Here is a 14046-nt window from a genome sequence, read left to right as displayed (position 1 = left end):
GGAATTAAAATGCACTTGGTGGGTCTGGCAGGCTGCTGGATGGGGCTGCTGTGTCTTGGGCAGGGCTGGAGAGAAAGAGAAGCCCAGGCTTTAGGGCTCAATGCCCTCCGCAGGATGGCTGCACTGGCCAGCCAGACGCATGCTTCCTGTGCGGGGCGGCCGTGCTGCTGCATCTTGCACGTGAGAAATGTCTCGTGTAACCACGTTAAAATGTGTGCAGTGTGAACGCTGCTCTTCTTCCCCAGCACTTCAAAAATGGCGGCTCCTAAAGAGCCCTGAATTTTCATTTTTTTTAAGAGTATCATCCAAATAAACCTTTTGTAGGAAGAACATTGAGCTCTTAGACTTAATTGAGGGGGTAATTTAATCTCTGACCCTGGCATAAATATTCTGAAAGTTCAAAGGCTGCTTTTAGCATCAATGTTATTCGATATGCCAGTGTGTTTGCTGCCCGAGCTGATTTTGCACTGAACCTATGCAGAACCTCTTTGCAGAAATGCTCTTCAGAGGGAAAACCAATTGATCTGTGTTCTTGTATTCCTAGACCCCATGACCAAGTTAGGATTAAGACCAACTGAGGAGAGAGAGGGGAAAAAAATCTTAGAAAAATTAAAAGGAAGAGAAAGGAAAAGGAGAAAGGAAGGAAGGAAAGGTACCAATCGAAGCTCTGAGTCTATACAGGGCTAATCCTATTCCTGAAACTAAACGTACAGGTACATTTATGTTCAGGTGGCTGTTCAACTCTCAACACTGTTTGGGATCACCGATGTTTTCTCTTTCGGAAGGGTTTTTCTTGCGCAGGACCAGCAGGCCCCCGCTCTTTCTCCCTCCCATCCAACCTGAGGCAGGCACGCAGGAGAGCGTGTGACTTCACTGCTCATCATGAACTTCATGTTTAGACCCAAATCACAAATTTCACATAAATATTTCAAAATCTTCCCCTTGCTAAGCTCAGAGGTGTCAAGACCCGTGTGAGGCTCAGGCCGCGATAACCATCTGACAGCCAGATGCAGCGCTCGGCCTTGTGTGGAGGCCAGAAGCCAAACGGGCCTAAACGCGGATCCCAGCACCGCGGACGGGCTATCCCCTAACAGCGCCTCTAATTAGCTCCTCTTACTTACACCCCATTAATAAGGTTAAAGAGTTTGCTTCAACATATGAGCTTCCTTCATTGCATTATGAGTTTGCTGATGACATTTGGAAGGAATCCAGAAGGTTCCTACCCAGGCCCGTGCAGGGCTCTGCTGCGTTCTCACCTCTGCTGCCACCGACTTTCCACTGCTGGTAGCTGACAGAGTGTGCAGGAGTTTTGAGAGAAAATGAGATTTTTTTCTGTTCTTTAACTGAAACTTTATAAAGGGATTTAAAGACCTTGCTTTAAATTCTATAGCAACTCTTCAAAACTCATGGGTTTTATTGACCACAATGGTGCCGTAATTGCATCTTTCCCTGTTCAGAACTAATAACAAGGGTTCTGAGATGCAAAATCTGTGGGGTGCTCTGCAGTTTTTAATATAGGTTCTTAGTGTAAGTTCATAAGTATTCCTGAAACAGGAATAGATAGAGAAAAAATGTTATTTTGCTCCATAAACTGCAGTATAAACTGAGCCATCATAAAGTACTGGATTTCATGATGGATTAAAAAAAAAGGATACACGCCCACAAAATGAAATCCTACTCTTAAATATCCCCAGAACAGTTCCGCCACTTATAAAACATAGCAGCAATGTGGATTTGGGTATGATTTGTCAAAGTAAATCAGATATGAATATAAGTGCAATATTCAGGCAGCCAAAGAAATGGTAACAGAGAGGATGCAGCAGATGGGCATGAACAGGGATCTTCTCCTGCACGCTGCATCCTGCATTTCCACTGCAGCCCTGACTCCTGGGGCCCTGCACCCGCCAAGCTCCTTCTGGAAGAAAAAACAGGGGTCTGACAGTTGCACCAGCATATTGCTTACCTTGACAGAGTAACCTGAACAGTGATACTTACTTATTTTATATACTGACAATTCTCCCTTGGAAACTTGCGTGTTGTGTTAGTCTCCTGAAGAGTAAATCTACTGTGTTGTCACTGTGCTATGTGCTTTATAGTAATAAACCTGAAGAGATGTAGAGAATGGGTTTTGATTTGCTAAACCAAGTGACGGGCGAGCATGAGGCTGTACCTAGATTTAACACGGAGCTAGACCTTTCACCCAGGTTGAAGCAGCAGGAGATGCTGGGATGAACTCCCCAGGGTAGAGAGTATTTCTTCTTAGGGCTGTACATGCACAGCTGCAAGGTTTCATGCTCCCTTTTACTGCTCTGGAGTCAGTAACTCCTTTATGGGGCTGACTGGCAGATCTGCTGGTTTTCTTTAAGGCCAGCTTACATTTTAGGTGGATGTGGTTGGGGGCCTAATGAATTTGGATACCCGGGATGTACACAGATCACCCCATGCTGTATCTCTGAGGGAAGAAACCACATCAGCAGCATGGTGCTTGTGCCCTCCTCAGCCCAGAAGTAACAGGCGGGGAGCACAAGAGGAATCTGACTCGTGGAGTTCAGCACATGAACTCCTATGGCATAGAAATTGGGGTCACAGAAATTGTCTTCTATCGGTGTATTTCAGAACACATCCTCTCAACTAGACTGTAGAGGCTTGGCTCCGTATTACAGACTGCTTTTCAATATTATGCCTAGAAATGACCAAAGTGCATTTGAAAGCTTAAAAAATGTACTTGCTGAAGGACTACATAAATCAGAGCATTTACTGATTACAGTATTTTGGAGGGAAAGAGTTCTAGCCTGGGCTGGCAATTTGTGTGTGTACAGTTTGAGTGAGTCAGAGAGATTTGTCACAGTTTCATAAATCACAATACTAGCTTTGCTTTTGTTTTGAAAATGCAATGTGAAGCTCCAGCACATACTTAGAAACTATATTGCAAATGTAAATACTGTAGCTGCTTGAAAACAACGCTTTGCAAGGAAAAGAGGTCACTGACCACTAAATTTCTGTGAGCAGACCTTCCATTTTTTTTTTTCAGTTAGAATTTGACAGAAACTGAAACAGCAAAAACATCTTTTTGCATCTTTGCCAATTTACGCCTTCTTTGGAATTAAATGTGTATCTAGGCTGACAGCTTATGTACAGCAGACTCCACTTAAGATAGACATGGGTCGTCTGGATAATTGGATAACAAGGAGAAAAGCTGGTTTCCCAATCAAGTCAACTAGCTGGATGACTGGAGTTATCATTTAGGTCAGAAGGAAAGTAGATTTTTGGGGGGTCATTTTCCAGACCTGGTTCTTCTCCCATCCACTGTCCGACAGCCCTTGGCAACCAGCCGGAGTCAGAGATGGACAAGACTCATCAGGCCATCTAATTCCCCCTCTTTGCAAAGGCTGCATTATTCCTCATGATTTTCTTGTCCTCCACTTTGACGTTTCCTACACAACCAACTTTCAGGTGATTTCTGCCACTGCCACTAGCTTGAACCACTGAAGAAGTGAGGTGTTGCTAACCCAGCTTTGCAATGCAATGAGGTAGGTAAGGAACAAAGATACCATTAGTATCTACTTCCCAAAGTGGTCTCTGTGCTATGAGCATGCGCTTCCTCTGCACTACTTTCGCATATCAGCCCTGATTACTATATAAATCTGTGTGTCAGCTATGTCCTAACAGTTAAGGTATTAAAAGAATCTATTTATCTCTTGCCATTAAGTGCATGTCAGGCCCAGTTGAGCACTTTGATAAAGTCTCACTGTCCATCTACTGCCCATTTTTTCTTTGTCCACGTTGTGGACATGAGCACTACACAGGCACATACCTTCACATTCAGAGTTAGAAATTTCATTGTTGCATGTTTTGGTTTAAAAAAGACTTTGTAAGTTTCATTAAATCTGTAAAATGTGCTTAAGGACTAAAAAGAATTAAAACAGCACAGACAAGGGTTAAAGGTATGCGTGACTTCAAGCTAAAGTAAGTCATTTTAGGATTATTAGAGCGAGGTTTATAAATTACATAAATTGAGTCCAATGCAGAAATATAATTACTGTCTTTGGAAACAGTACCAACATAGAAATCAACTATCAACAAGCAAATTTATGGTGTCTTTTCTGCTAAGCTCCTTGCTATCATTTCATTGAGATGAGGGAGTGGAAGGGAATCCAAGGAAGGAAGAACCAGCCTAGAAAACAACGTTTTTCAAAGATAAATTCAATTCAGCCTGGGTTTGTTAAGATGTAAGTGGTTTGGGGGGGGAAGTTAAAACTATCCTATTTGTTATGAGCCAACAAAGATGCCTCTTCTTTGAAGCTGTGGTAATGTACCTCCAAACTTATCTTTTCCCATTTATTAACCAGCAGACAGATGCTAGAGCTTTAACGTGATCCGCAGTTTGACAAATGGCTGGCTGGCAGCCTGCCGTGAGTGCAGCCACGCATGTTGTAGCAAGCACTGGTCGACTCCCTAGGCAAACACAGTTTTCCAGGTATCATTTGAGCAGGAGAGGACTTTTTATGGGCATCTGGTAAGAAGAACAGTTCAAGAGCTGTTAGGGGATGGAAGTGGAAAGGGCATCAGAGTTCACAGCCTTATCACTAGGTTTTCTCTGCTGCACCGAGTCATCACATGTCCAAATCCTGAGAATAAAGTATGTAAGTGATAGAGAGAATCCCACGACAGGCAGAAAAACACAGAGCACAATGACAGTGTGAGCAGGCTAGTGGGATGGGGTGGGCTGGGTCAACGCTCATGTTACTCACTACTGTGTGATAGTGCTTAGATTTGCTGCTTTGAGATGGCATCTATCTTACACTCACGATGAAGATTTATGGGTCTAGAGTAAAAGCAGGGAGAAATCTCTTTGGGTATAGTTTTGCTGAGTGATGGTGTCTCTGTAAACAGTCCCCTTCTGTCTTTACACCTGAAGTGTTTTGAGCCTAACCTTATGGCAAAGAAGCCGGCACTCACTGGTATCAGCTGGTGAAAATATAAAAAGAAAAAAAAAAAAAAAGAAAATATAAACTCTCTGACTGTGACAAAGTTCTTGGTTTACAGTGTAATATAAAGTCTCTGGGACAGTGAGTCACCTCAACATGGCATGTCTAGATGGCTTCAGCTTTCAGAGAAATTATTCCCTTCATCTTTCCTCTGAAGCACATGAGGAGAGCTGACCCATCCGAGGAAGTGAACCGAAGTTCCAAAGTTCATTCTGTCACAGTATGGGTCAATAAGTGATGAAATAAGTGTGTTTTTGCATTTTCACAGCCTGTTTTTCCATCTTCACTGCCCTTTGCAAACACGAGCTTATCAAACTCCGCCCCTGCAATGTGAGGCATCTCTATCCCCATTGCAGTGATGCAGCAGTCATGGGCATGTTAAGAGGCCTGTCCAAGGCAATAAACTGGTGAAAATTTGCACCAGATCTGTAACCGAGACCCTTACTTAGTGTTCAACCAACCTCCTTCTGTTAATACTGAGTCTCAAGCCATCCCATGACTCCACTTTTTTCAGGAGTAGCAAATCAGAGGAAAGACAGTTTGAGAGACGGCAAGTTGGGGTATGAAAGGTGCTTCTGCACCATTTGGCAGCTTGGTTATTGCTACTTGTACCTACACAAAGGAGCTTAAACTGCTGATTTTCAACCTTCTCCTCCAGCTGGTGGGAGGTAGTAACAGTGTGGTGACCTGCTGTAGCTTACCTGCTCTGTAATAACCCTTCTGCAAAGCACAGGGGCAAGCCCTGATGGGAAAGTGCTCAACTCTTTTCTAGCTGGGGAGGTGCAGAGCTGGGAGAGCTCAGAGCAGCACAGGGCCCTCAAAAATACAAGGACCACAGTGAAAGGAAAAGCAGCTTCTACTCTCTGCAACATTTCTGTAATGTCACTAGGCTGGCATACCCCTGTGTTACTGCTCAAGTTCCTCCTTTTTTCCTTCCCAGGCATCTTGCCAGAAGAGTGACAAGTGAGCTGGCAGCTGATGTTAGAAGCGACCATGGCTATTAGCTGCTGGTCGCAACACAAATGGTGCACAGATCAAAGATGGGCCTAGACCTTTTACTAGAAGGCGTTTTTAAAACAAGCCAAAATTAATGGGAGACAATAAAACCACAATAACTGAGCTTTAACATTTCTGAACATCTCCTAGCACTGGGCCCCTTCTGAGCAGCATAATCTCTGACGTGCTATTCCATTTACTTAAACAGATGATATAATTTATCAATATAATGGACACTGATGAAGATAGATTAATTTGGATTATAGAACCAGCGTTTCACAGTGGCTCTATTCAGGACACAAAATTAGGATGTGTGTGATTATGACATTGTTTGGATCAGTGTGGGCAAGGGCAGCAATCTGCACATAGACTCAGATGCTCCCGAGTTGGCAGGGAAGGGATGAAAGTCCTTATCACAGTGCTACGGTAAGGGAGCTTCAAAAGCCAGCATTTTTCTTCGAGTTGCTTTAGGCTTCCCTGACTATGTTTATGTGACCTACCGATATTTTCTTTTTAAAAATGACTTTTCTCACACTAAGTGAGACCCCCATAAAAGTTGATTAATCACAGAGGTAGTGTGCAGAGGAAAGGAGAAGCAAAACTTAAAAAATAAAAATAAAAAATAAAAATCACCATTGGGTGAGATGTACGTGATCTCTGATCACACCTCTTCTTTGTACCTGTTCCTGATCCCACTATGTCCCTGCTGGGGGATTCGCACATCGCATCGGCCAGGCGCTCCCGGAGGCCCTCGTCAGTGTGCTCCATGGAAGACATGTGGCGGAGACCGAAGTTCTCGGGCCAGCTCCCACACACCTCCAGCAAGGTCACGCTCCGGTCAAAGGCACCTTCAACAAACAAACGGGAGATGTTCGGGAGAGCCTGGGACCATATGATATCATTTATTGCATTTGAAAGAAAGAAGGCCTTGCATTTTGAGCTCCTGAAAAGCTAATTTTAGCACATTAGTTGAAACGTTGGCGTTAATAGCACAGTAGGAGCAAGCAGAGAGGCCCAGGTACTTAGCAGCTTTATGCAAAAATGTTAAATTAGAAATACAGACCCAAGTCTGGTCTCACACTAGTGAGAGCTGGGAGAGCCTTTGCTGCAATCAGCATAATGACACTGATGTAAGTGACAAAAGAATCAGGAACTGTAACATTAAAAAACCTGCATAGGTTATTAAGTACGTTAGAGGACCAGAAATTAAAGTCGATTTGCCTTTCACTGCTTTGCTGTTGAGCACTCCCTGCCCTTCTCATCCTGGACAATGGAAACAGTCACATTGTTTTGTCCTTGCTACTGGCCACAAACTGCAGCTAGTGTAACTTCCCTGCTCTTGTGCTCTTGTGCAGGGAAGTGCAACAGTGTGATATGCTGGTGAGAAAAGGACAGCTTGCTTACTTTCTGCTTTGTGTTCAAAGTACGTTTACTGAAGGAAAAAAGTGAGCCCTTCTTTCAGCCTAGATATGTGGATTTTCTGTCCCTGTACGGTGAAATTTTACCTGCAACTTGAGCTAACAGAGACTCTTTCATCAGCAGTGCTTTGCTGAGGATGCTGGCTATGATGACAGAGTGCACGTACCTACAAAAGATACTGAAAGTAATTCCTTAGCTTACAGTTATTACCTCATTCACAACAGTATACGATGTTCTGCTGAATACAAAGATTAGATTCTGAATTCAAGATCACTTCAAAGTACAAATTAAAATTATTCTACTTTATTATACGGCAAGTCTTCTGCAAAGGCTTACTTAAATCATTCCCACTTGGAACAAGATTACAGTTATGCTTTGTTGCTTCAAGCACATACCATTTACTCAACTATTAGGTAACTGAATATGCAGCATTTATTGTGCCTGGTTTCTGCCAGCCTGCAGAGGGGAAAAAATGCAAATGCCAATGTTTCTCAAAGTTAAAAGTACATGAAACACGTCCTTGTTATCAGGCCTTTGGTTTTCCCCTTTGATCAGCCGTCAGAAACTATCTACACTTGTACTCTGTGACTGTACAGCTTCACAGCACACTCTCTGCCACTGACAGGTGGTAATAGAAAGGGTGAGAGACCAAGCCCTGCGGCAGGCGTCCCTTCCTCTGATAACGTCCAAAGTACTGGGTGATAACCGTTAGTAAACACTCGGGCAGCCGGTTAATCCATACATCAGCAAAGAGGGGCAGATAATTTTGAACTCTAATGGCATGGACAAAAGCACAAGGGCTGGCATTCAGGGATTTATATGGGCTGCAATGGTGACTTCTGGCTCCTGAATTTCATCAGCGCGCACAACTTTGATTTATCTCTCTGCCTGGCTGCAGAGTAGATTCCTGGCACTAGAAAACCATCAACACTAAAATGGACCTCTACAAAATGGGACCATGGCTCTTGTGTGATACACGCACTTGAACTCTGGATGAATCCCAGTTTGAACCGAGAGGAGGAATGACCAAATATTTCAACTTTTTAATGGGTCTTTGGATTTATAAGGTTACTTCAGTCTACTAATTTGTTTTAAGGCAAGGGTTCTTGAAGCTTGTTTGAGAAAATGCAGTGAGGAGGCTAAGTAATTTCTATTATGTTTCGGTCTCTGCAACATTTCCATGTTGTCAGCTATCCTAACTGCAGGAGGAAAAGCGAAATTTGGTCTTTTTTGAAAGTTTCTTTTTCAAGTCATCCTTCGTGGGATTTCATGAGGCCCTGAGATCCCCACTCTGCTTATACTCCAGGAGCCCACCGGTTTCAGGCATTTACCCTATGGCTGTTCATGTCCCTGGAGAGCTACCGGGGGGCTTCTAAACCCGCACCCACAAAGCCCAGCGTGGCAGCGGGGTGATGGCAAGCTCCCACGGATTCGCACTGCTGTGCCTGAAATGCCAAGGAGAAATCCCTTCTTTGCTAGGGTCTGCTCTTATTTTGAAAGTGAGAAATGGGAGCATTTCTGCTCCTATAAGCAGACATATGAATAATAAGGCAAATGGCTTTTGAAGCTCTGCCAAGATGACTGCATACGTGTACAAGGAGAAACTTCATAGAGTGCTGGTCTCTGGTTCCAGAGATACTTGAGTGAGAGCAAAGGAGACAAGTGTAGCGTTACCTCTGCAATCAGGGCCAGGAGCTGCCAAAACTTCTTAGCAGCAACGTGTGAGGTGTGAGTGTTAATGTAAATGCAGGTTAGAGGGATTAACTGCACAGAAAGCTTTCTTGTAAAAAACTGAAAGGCTGGTGAAGCTCTAGTTTTTATCTTCCCTCCCTTTTGACTCCCTTTGCATGTTACAAGCACACATCTGGCAATACGATTCCTGTCCAGGCACCCAGCGATGATTCCCGTGAATGACCGTACCACGCAGGCATCACTGCGTAACCAGCAGTGGGGCAGAGGTGGGATCTGCACCATCAGGTGTTGTCCTGGAGTCCACCAATTCCTCCCTATTTCAATATATACATCTATTAAATTGGTTGTAACCTAGGTTACACAGAGCGTGTGGGGAGAAAATGTGACCTTGCTTAAGACAGGCAGGTCCTTTGGTACCACAAAGCCCAAACGACTGGCTCTGTACCTCTCTGATGTAAAAAAAGAAAAAAAAAAAAAAAAAAAAAGCTGCTTCAGGAAGAACAAGAGCGATTGTCATGGCCCTTCCTCGTCTTCTTGCTGCTGCATTGACAGACAGCAGATGTATCGGAGGAAAACCATTTTCTCAAGGCAGAATGAAGTCCTGGGTATTTTTATGCCTTGGAAAAATTCTTCTGTGAAGTGCATGAAACCACAGCCAGGCTGGTGACTCCCCGGTAGCCTTTGGGTGCTTTGTCCTACATACATCATTACCAAATGCACGAGAGTTAATGGCATTAAATTTAAACTGATAGCAGCTAACCGTATCTTTGCTATTTATTAAATTGTAATCTCTTTTTCTGTCCGCCTTGCTCTCTCTTCGCCAGTCCTAGCATCTCAGTTGATAACGTATCAAATTTCTCATCGTCGGCCAGAGAGAAGTTTACAAATACATCTCAGAGCAGTGTCCTGCTCCGAACGCCCCAACCCCAAAGCCGGAGCAGCAGCGCCGGAGCAGCGCGCCGGAGGAAGCCTCCTGCCGATCCCAAGGATTACCGAGGGGCTGAGAGAAGGCAGGCGTTGCCGGGTGCGTTCTCTGATAAACTGCTGAAATCTTACTGACAGCCGCGAATGTAAGACCTTGACGTGTGAAATCCAGCCTTCCTTCTGTCCCCCAGACCTGCCACAGCTCCTCTGATGGTGGAACAGGTTCCACCTATACGGAGCTATTACTGCAGAAACAACTGCAAAAGAAAACTGGGTATTATTTTAGCCAAGCAATTACTAGTGAAATCCTGGTGAAACCTCACTGAAGTCACTGAAAAAAATGCCGGCGACTAACTTGTGTCAATATTTCATCCTGCGGCACGGTGCTTTCAAGCTAGCAGAACGTTTCCTTCTCCCCTTATTTACTGAAGATGAAACTGGGTGGAAATTAAGACCATCAGCCTGCTTTGTACGATGCCCAAGCTCCATCCCAGATCCACTGCGCTACAAATAAAAAACAAAGTCAAATCAAACCAAATGGAACAAGCAGAAACCTTGGCTTGAACATCTAGGTCGAAAGTGCTTTGTGTTGCAATTCCAGCGTGTTTAGCTTTCTACCGCCCCAGACACTCCAAGCTAATTCTGCTCCACACGCAGCATTTTCCTATTAAAACCGATTTTCTCCTGATACCGATCTCCCACTTCTGGCCTTCCACTGACATTTGCCTCCCGAGGAGAACTGCCCTTTCCTCCCGCTGCTGCCGGGCAGCACAGGATTAGGCTCTGCGTCCTTCTGCCTCACGCTGCTCGCGTTTTGCTAATGGCAAAGGCTTCTGCCATTACTCATACCAAACTACCTTGCTTAGAAGCACAGAATTTGTCTTCAGCGTTGCAATTGTTTCAAGGCTTTTAATATAAAAGGAAAATAAATTCTACAGAAGGAAAGAAAAACACCCAAACCTTGGAAACGTCCTTTCCTTTCACAGCTAGCCCTACCGACCGAAGACCGAGAAAACCAGAGAAGGTTATTTTCTCTGAAAAATCTAGTACTAAAAAGTATTTTTACAAAATATTTTAATGCTTCTAGTATGTTATTTTTCTAAGTCAAAATAGCCAAGCTAAATCTTTCACCATAGCCCTTTAATTCGAAAGCCAGGGGAAATTTTTTTCATTAAACCTCTGGACGGCTTTGTTTAAAGTATGAAATCAAGTAGCTCCATTTCCTGTCTTCTAAGGAACAGTAAATCAAAAAGAGTACGTTCTCCAAAAATACAGTAATGGTTCTATTAAAGAGCTTGACAGTTTTGAGCCTCACCTTGCATATTGCAACATACGTGTGAGCAAAAATAACAGAGTAAATAGTAAAGGAAACGGCCTGCCAATTTTAACCAACAAAAGATGCGTCCTTCTTGGGAAGGAGCCGTGGGCTCGACCCAGGCTGCTCTCCGGGAGGGGCAGGCCCTGGGGGAGCTGGAGGTGGTGTCGGAAGGAGCAGAAGGGCTGCCTGTGCCCATGCTGCTGCCTGTGCCCACACCGCTCCTGCTGGGGCCATTTAGGAAGCAGGAGGGGACGCTGAAGGGAGCCCCGGGCCCTCCTGGACCTAAGGCACCAGAACTGCGGTGCCAGCGTGACCGCGCTGCCCAGAACAGCCTGGGCTGGGAGCGAGAACCCCATGGGTGTATTAAGAACGAGCACATGGAAATTCCTCGCCCCAAGTAGTCAGTCAAATTATAACATACTCCGTTTAAATATTAATGGTTGAACTTTCCTACAGGGTTTGCCAATTCACTTCCATGCTGTAACCTCGTTACTCCAGGGGGAAAGCTGCAAAGCAGCAGCACCAAGCGCTCGCCCTTGGGGGAGCTGCGCAGATTCCTCTCTTGGTTGGGGAGGACGCGGCTTTACCCCGACCTGCCACTCGCTGGGCTTCTGGACGTGTCCATGCTCAGATGCTGGCCTCTGATGGCCGGATCGCACACCTCCTTCCCATCCTGATGCGGGATGTGCCCCTCAGCTGACAAAACTCACCTGTGCTCGGCTCTGAGCTGGGGCTGTGAGTGCCAGCAGTGCCCTGGGAAACGATGGCAGAGGCTGCAGCCTTTGCGAGTAACTCTATTTCCCTGTCATCTTCCCTCCCACAGTGTTTCTTTTTTTCCAGAATCGCTCACTTCTGCTATAAACAGGACATTACTCACCAGCTCTGTATCCTGTGAGTGCATTTAATTAATGGAGGCTTCAACCGGGGTGCCCGGTCCCACAGGCAGCGAACACTTTCAAATCCCTTTGAACTTTCGGATAAGCGAGGCTGCCGTGGCCGAGAGGTTCCTGCGTGCCTCCTCAGCGCACGGCAGACTTGCAAACGAAAATGCTGCTTATTCCTCTGTAATTGTTTCTAAACGAGCTCGAGGCAAGCATGAAGGGGCCGGGAGGAGCGAGCCCGGCAGCAGCAATGGATTGCAATGGGCAGGATTGTCCCAGTGCTGCGGTGGGAGCTCGGCGGGTCCCTGGGGGCCGTCTCGCCCTCCTCCTCCTCCCCACTGCCCAGCCAAAGCCGTCTCCTTCCCCCCTGCGCAAAGGGTTAACCACGGGCCGGGGAGAAGCGGTTCAGATGCCTAGGAACATGGCCAGCGATCACAGCAATCGTGAAGGCTTTCAAATGTGAGGGAGGCTGCAATTTTCAGAGCTGGAACAGTGAGATATTTTTATAAATACATAAATCTTTTCAAGGAAAAACAAATATAGAGGAAAGAATGTAAACATTATTGTAAAATGCATAATAAAATGTCTGCTGTTTGTTAATTTTGCTCCTTATTATCCAGTCTTTCTCTACCTCCGATGTTGAAACATTTGCCTTTTTTTTTAAACTCCCTTATTCATTTAAAAATAGTTTCCTGCATGTTATATGAATAAGCAAAACCTAAGGTCCTAAATCCAGGAGAACTTTGAAGTATGAAACCCACGGTCTATGGGAACTATGTTTTCATTAATCAAAGTAGATGTTTCTAAAGCCATCAGATTTATCATGACTGGATTTCATATGTGAAACCCAATATACACACAGACATACACTGCTTGTCCTTTTGGATTACTTTTGACCTTTTACTCTCCTTTCTGAAGGATCTGCCTTTCCTCAGAGCAAGGCTGCCCTGTTTTACCACTGCATCAGCCAAAGGAGCCTTGACAAAGTACGTTTTCAACTTTCAGCTTTCTACGTCTGAGTATGAGTCTGGGCTAAGGTCAAAATATAAATGATTAAGTATATTTATTAAACCCTGCCTTCGCCTCGAATGCTCCCTAAGACTCCGCTCCATGCCAGCCCAAGGGGTGCTGCAACCAGCCCGCGGCCGCACGCCCGGCCACCAAACGAGGGACCCGCACGGCACCGGCCCTGCTCCGCCACCGAGACCCAGGCTAGCAAAAGCTGAGCACAGCCACCCGAAGCGCCCGCGCGTCGCAGATGGCTCCTGCACACGTGGCCGAGCTCCTGGCTTCCCGAAAGGCACGGGGGTTAGCGAAAGGACAAGGGAGAGAGCCCTGATGGTTTGGAAACCGGAGGCGGGATGTGACATCTATCCAAGGCAGGACTTCTAAGATAAAATGAGAAAAATGTGCATTTGGTGTCATCGGGGATATTTACGGTGCAGTTTTGCAGTACCAGAAGCACCGGCCCTTGCTGAAAAGCGTGACACGGGGGCTGGTGGCAAGTGCTGGCTCTGCCACGGGGCCAGCTCCTGGCCCGCTGCAGGTGCCCACGGGGAAGGTGCAACTCAGCTGCAAGCCGAGGGATGTGGTGCATTGAAAAATAAAAGGAGTGCATTTGTACACCTCCTGCAATACTGCATGCCACTTCCGTAGTGGTCAAAAAGCAAAAAAAAAAAAAAAAAAAAAGGGAACTACACCATAACTGGATGCTATTATCATATTATCATTTTGAAAACAAAATAGCCTTTTCATTAAAAAATACATTATCAGGGAAAATACTGTTTTCCACTAGAATAGTGAAATTCTTGCATATTTTAACTCTTCA

The 14046-nt window shown here is 45.2% G+C and overlaps 1 protein-coding gene across 14 annotated transcripts in view; it reads right to left on the bottom strand.

Annotated features, from left to right (window-relative positions):
• Nucleotides 1-14046, bottom strand: part of BCAS3 (BCAS3 microtubule associated cell migration factor) — a 357411-nt gene that overhangs the window by 16384 nt on the left and 326981 nt on the right. For 7 of the 14 annotated variants that reach the window (XM_080563569.1, XM_080563579.1, XM_080563578.1 and 4 more), the window contains one exon: nt 6665-6832. The exons of 2 other annotated variants lie outside the window; for them this stretch is intronic. In XM_080563569.1, the coding sequence (XP_080419695.1) occupies nt 6665-6832 (168 nt within the window). Of the gene's footprint in view, nt 1-6617; nt 6833-14046 lie in introns of all 14 variants that reach the window. 5 more of the 14 variants (XM_080563583.1, XM_080563582.1, XM_080563570.1 and 2 more) reach the window with 2 other exon arrangements.

This window comes from Anser brachyrhynchus, assembly GCF_964034855.1.
Source record: "Anser brachyrhynchus genome assembly, chromosome: 20".
In the NCBI taxonomy this organism is placed as follows: Eukaryota; Metazoa; Chordata; class Aves; order Anseriformes; family Anatidae; genus Anser; species Anser brachyrhynchus.
The sequence above is the reverse complement of the archived record's forward strand: the minus strand, read 5'-3'. Positions and strand labels throughout refer to the sequence as shown.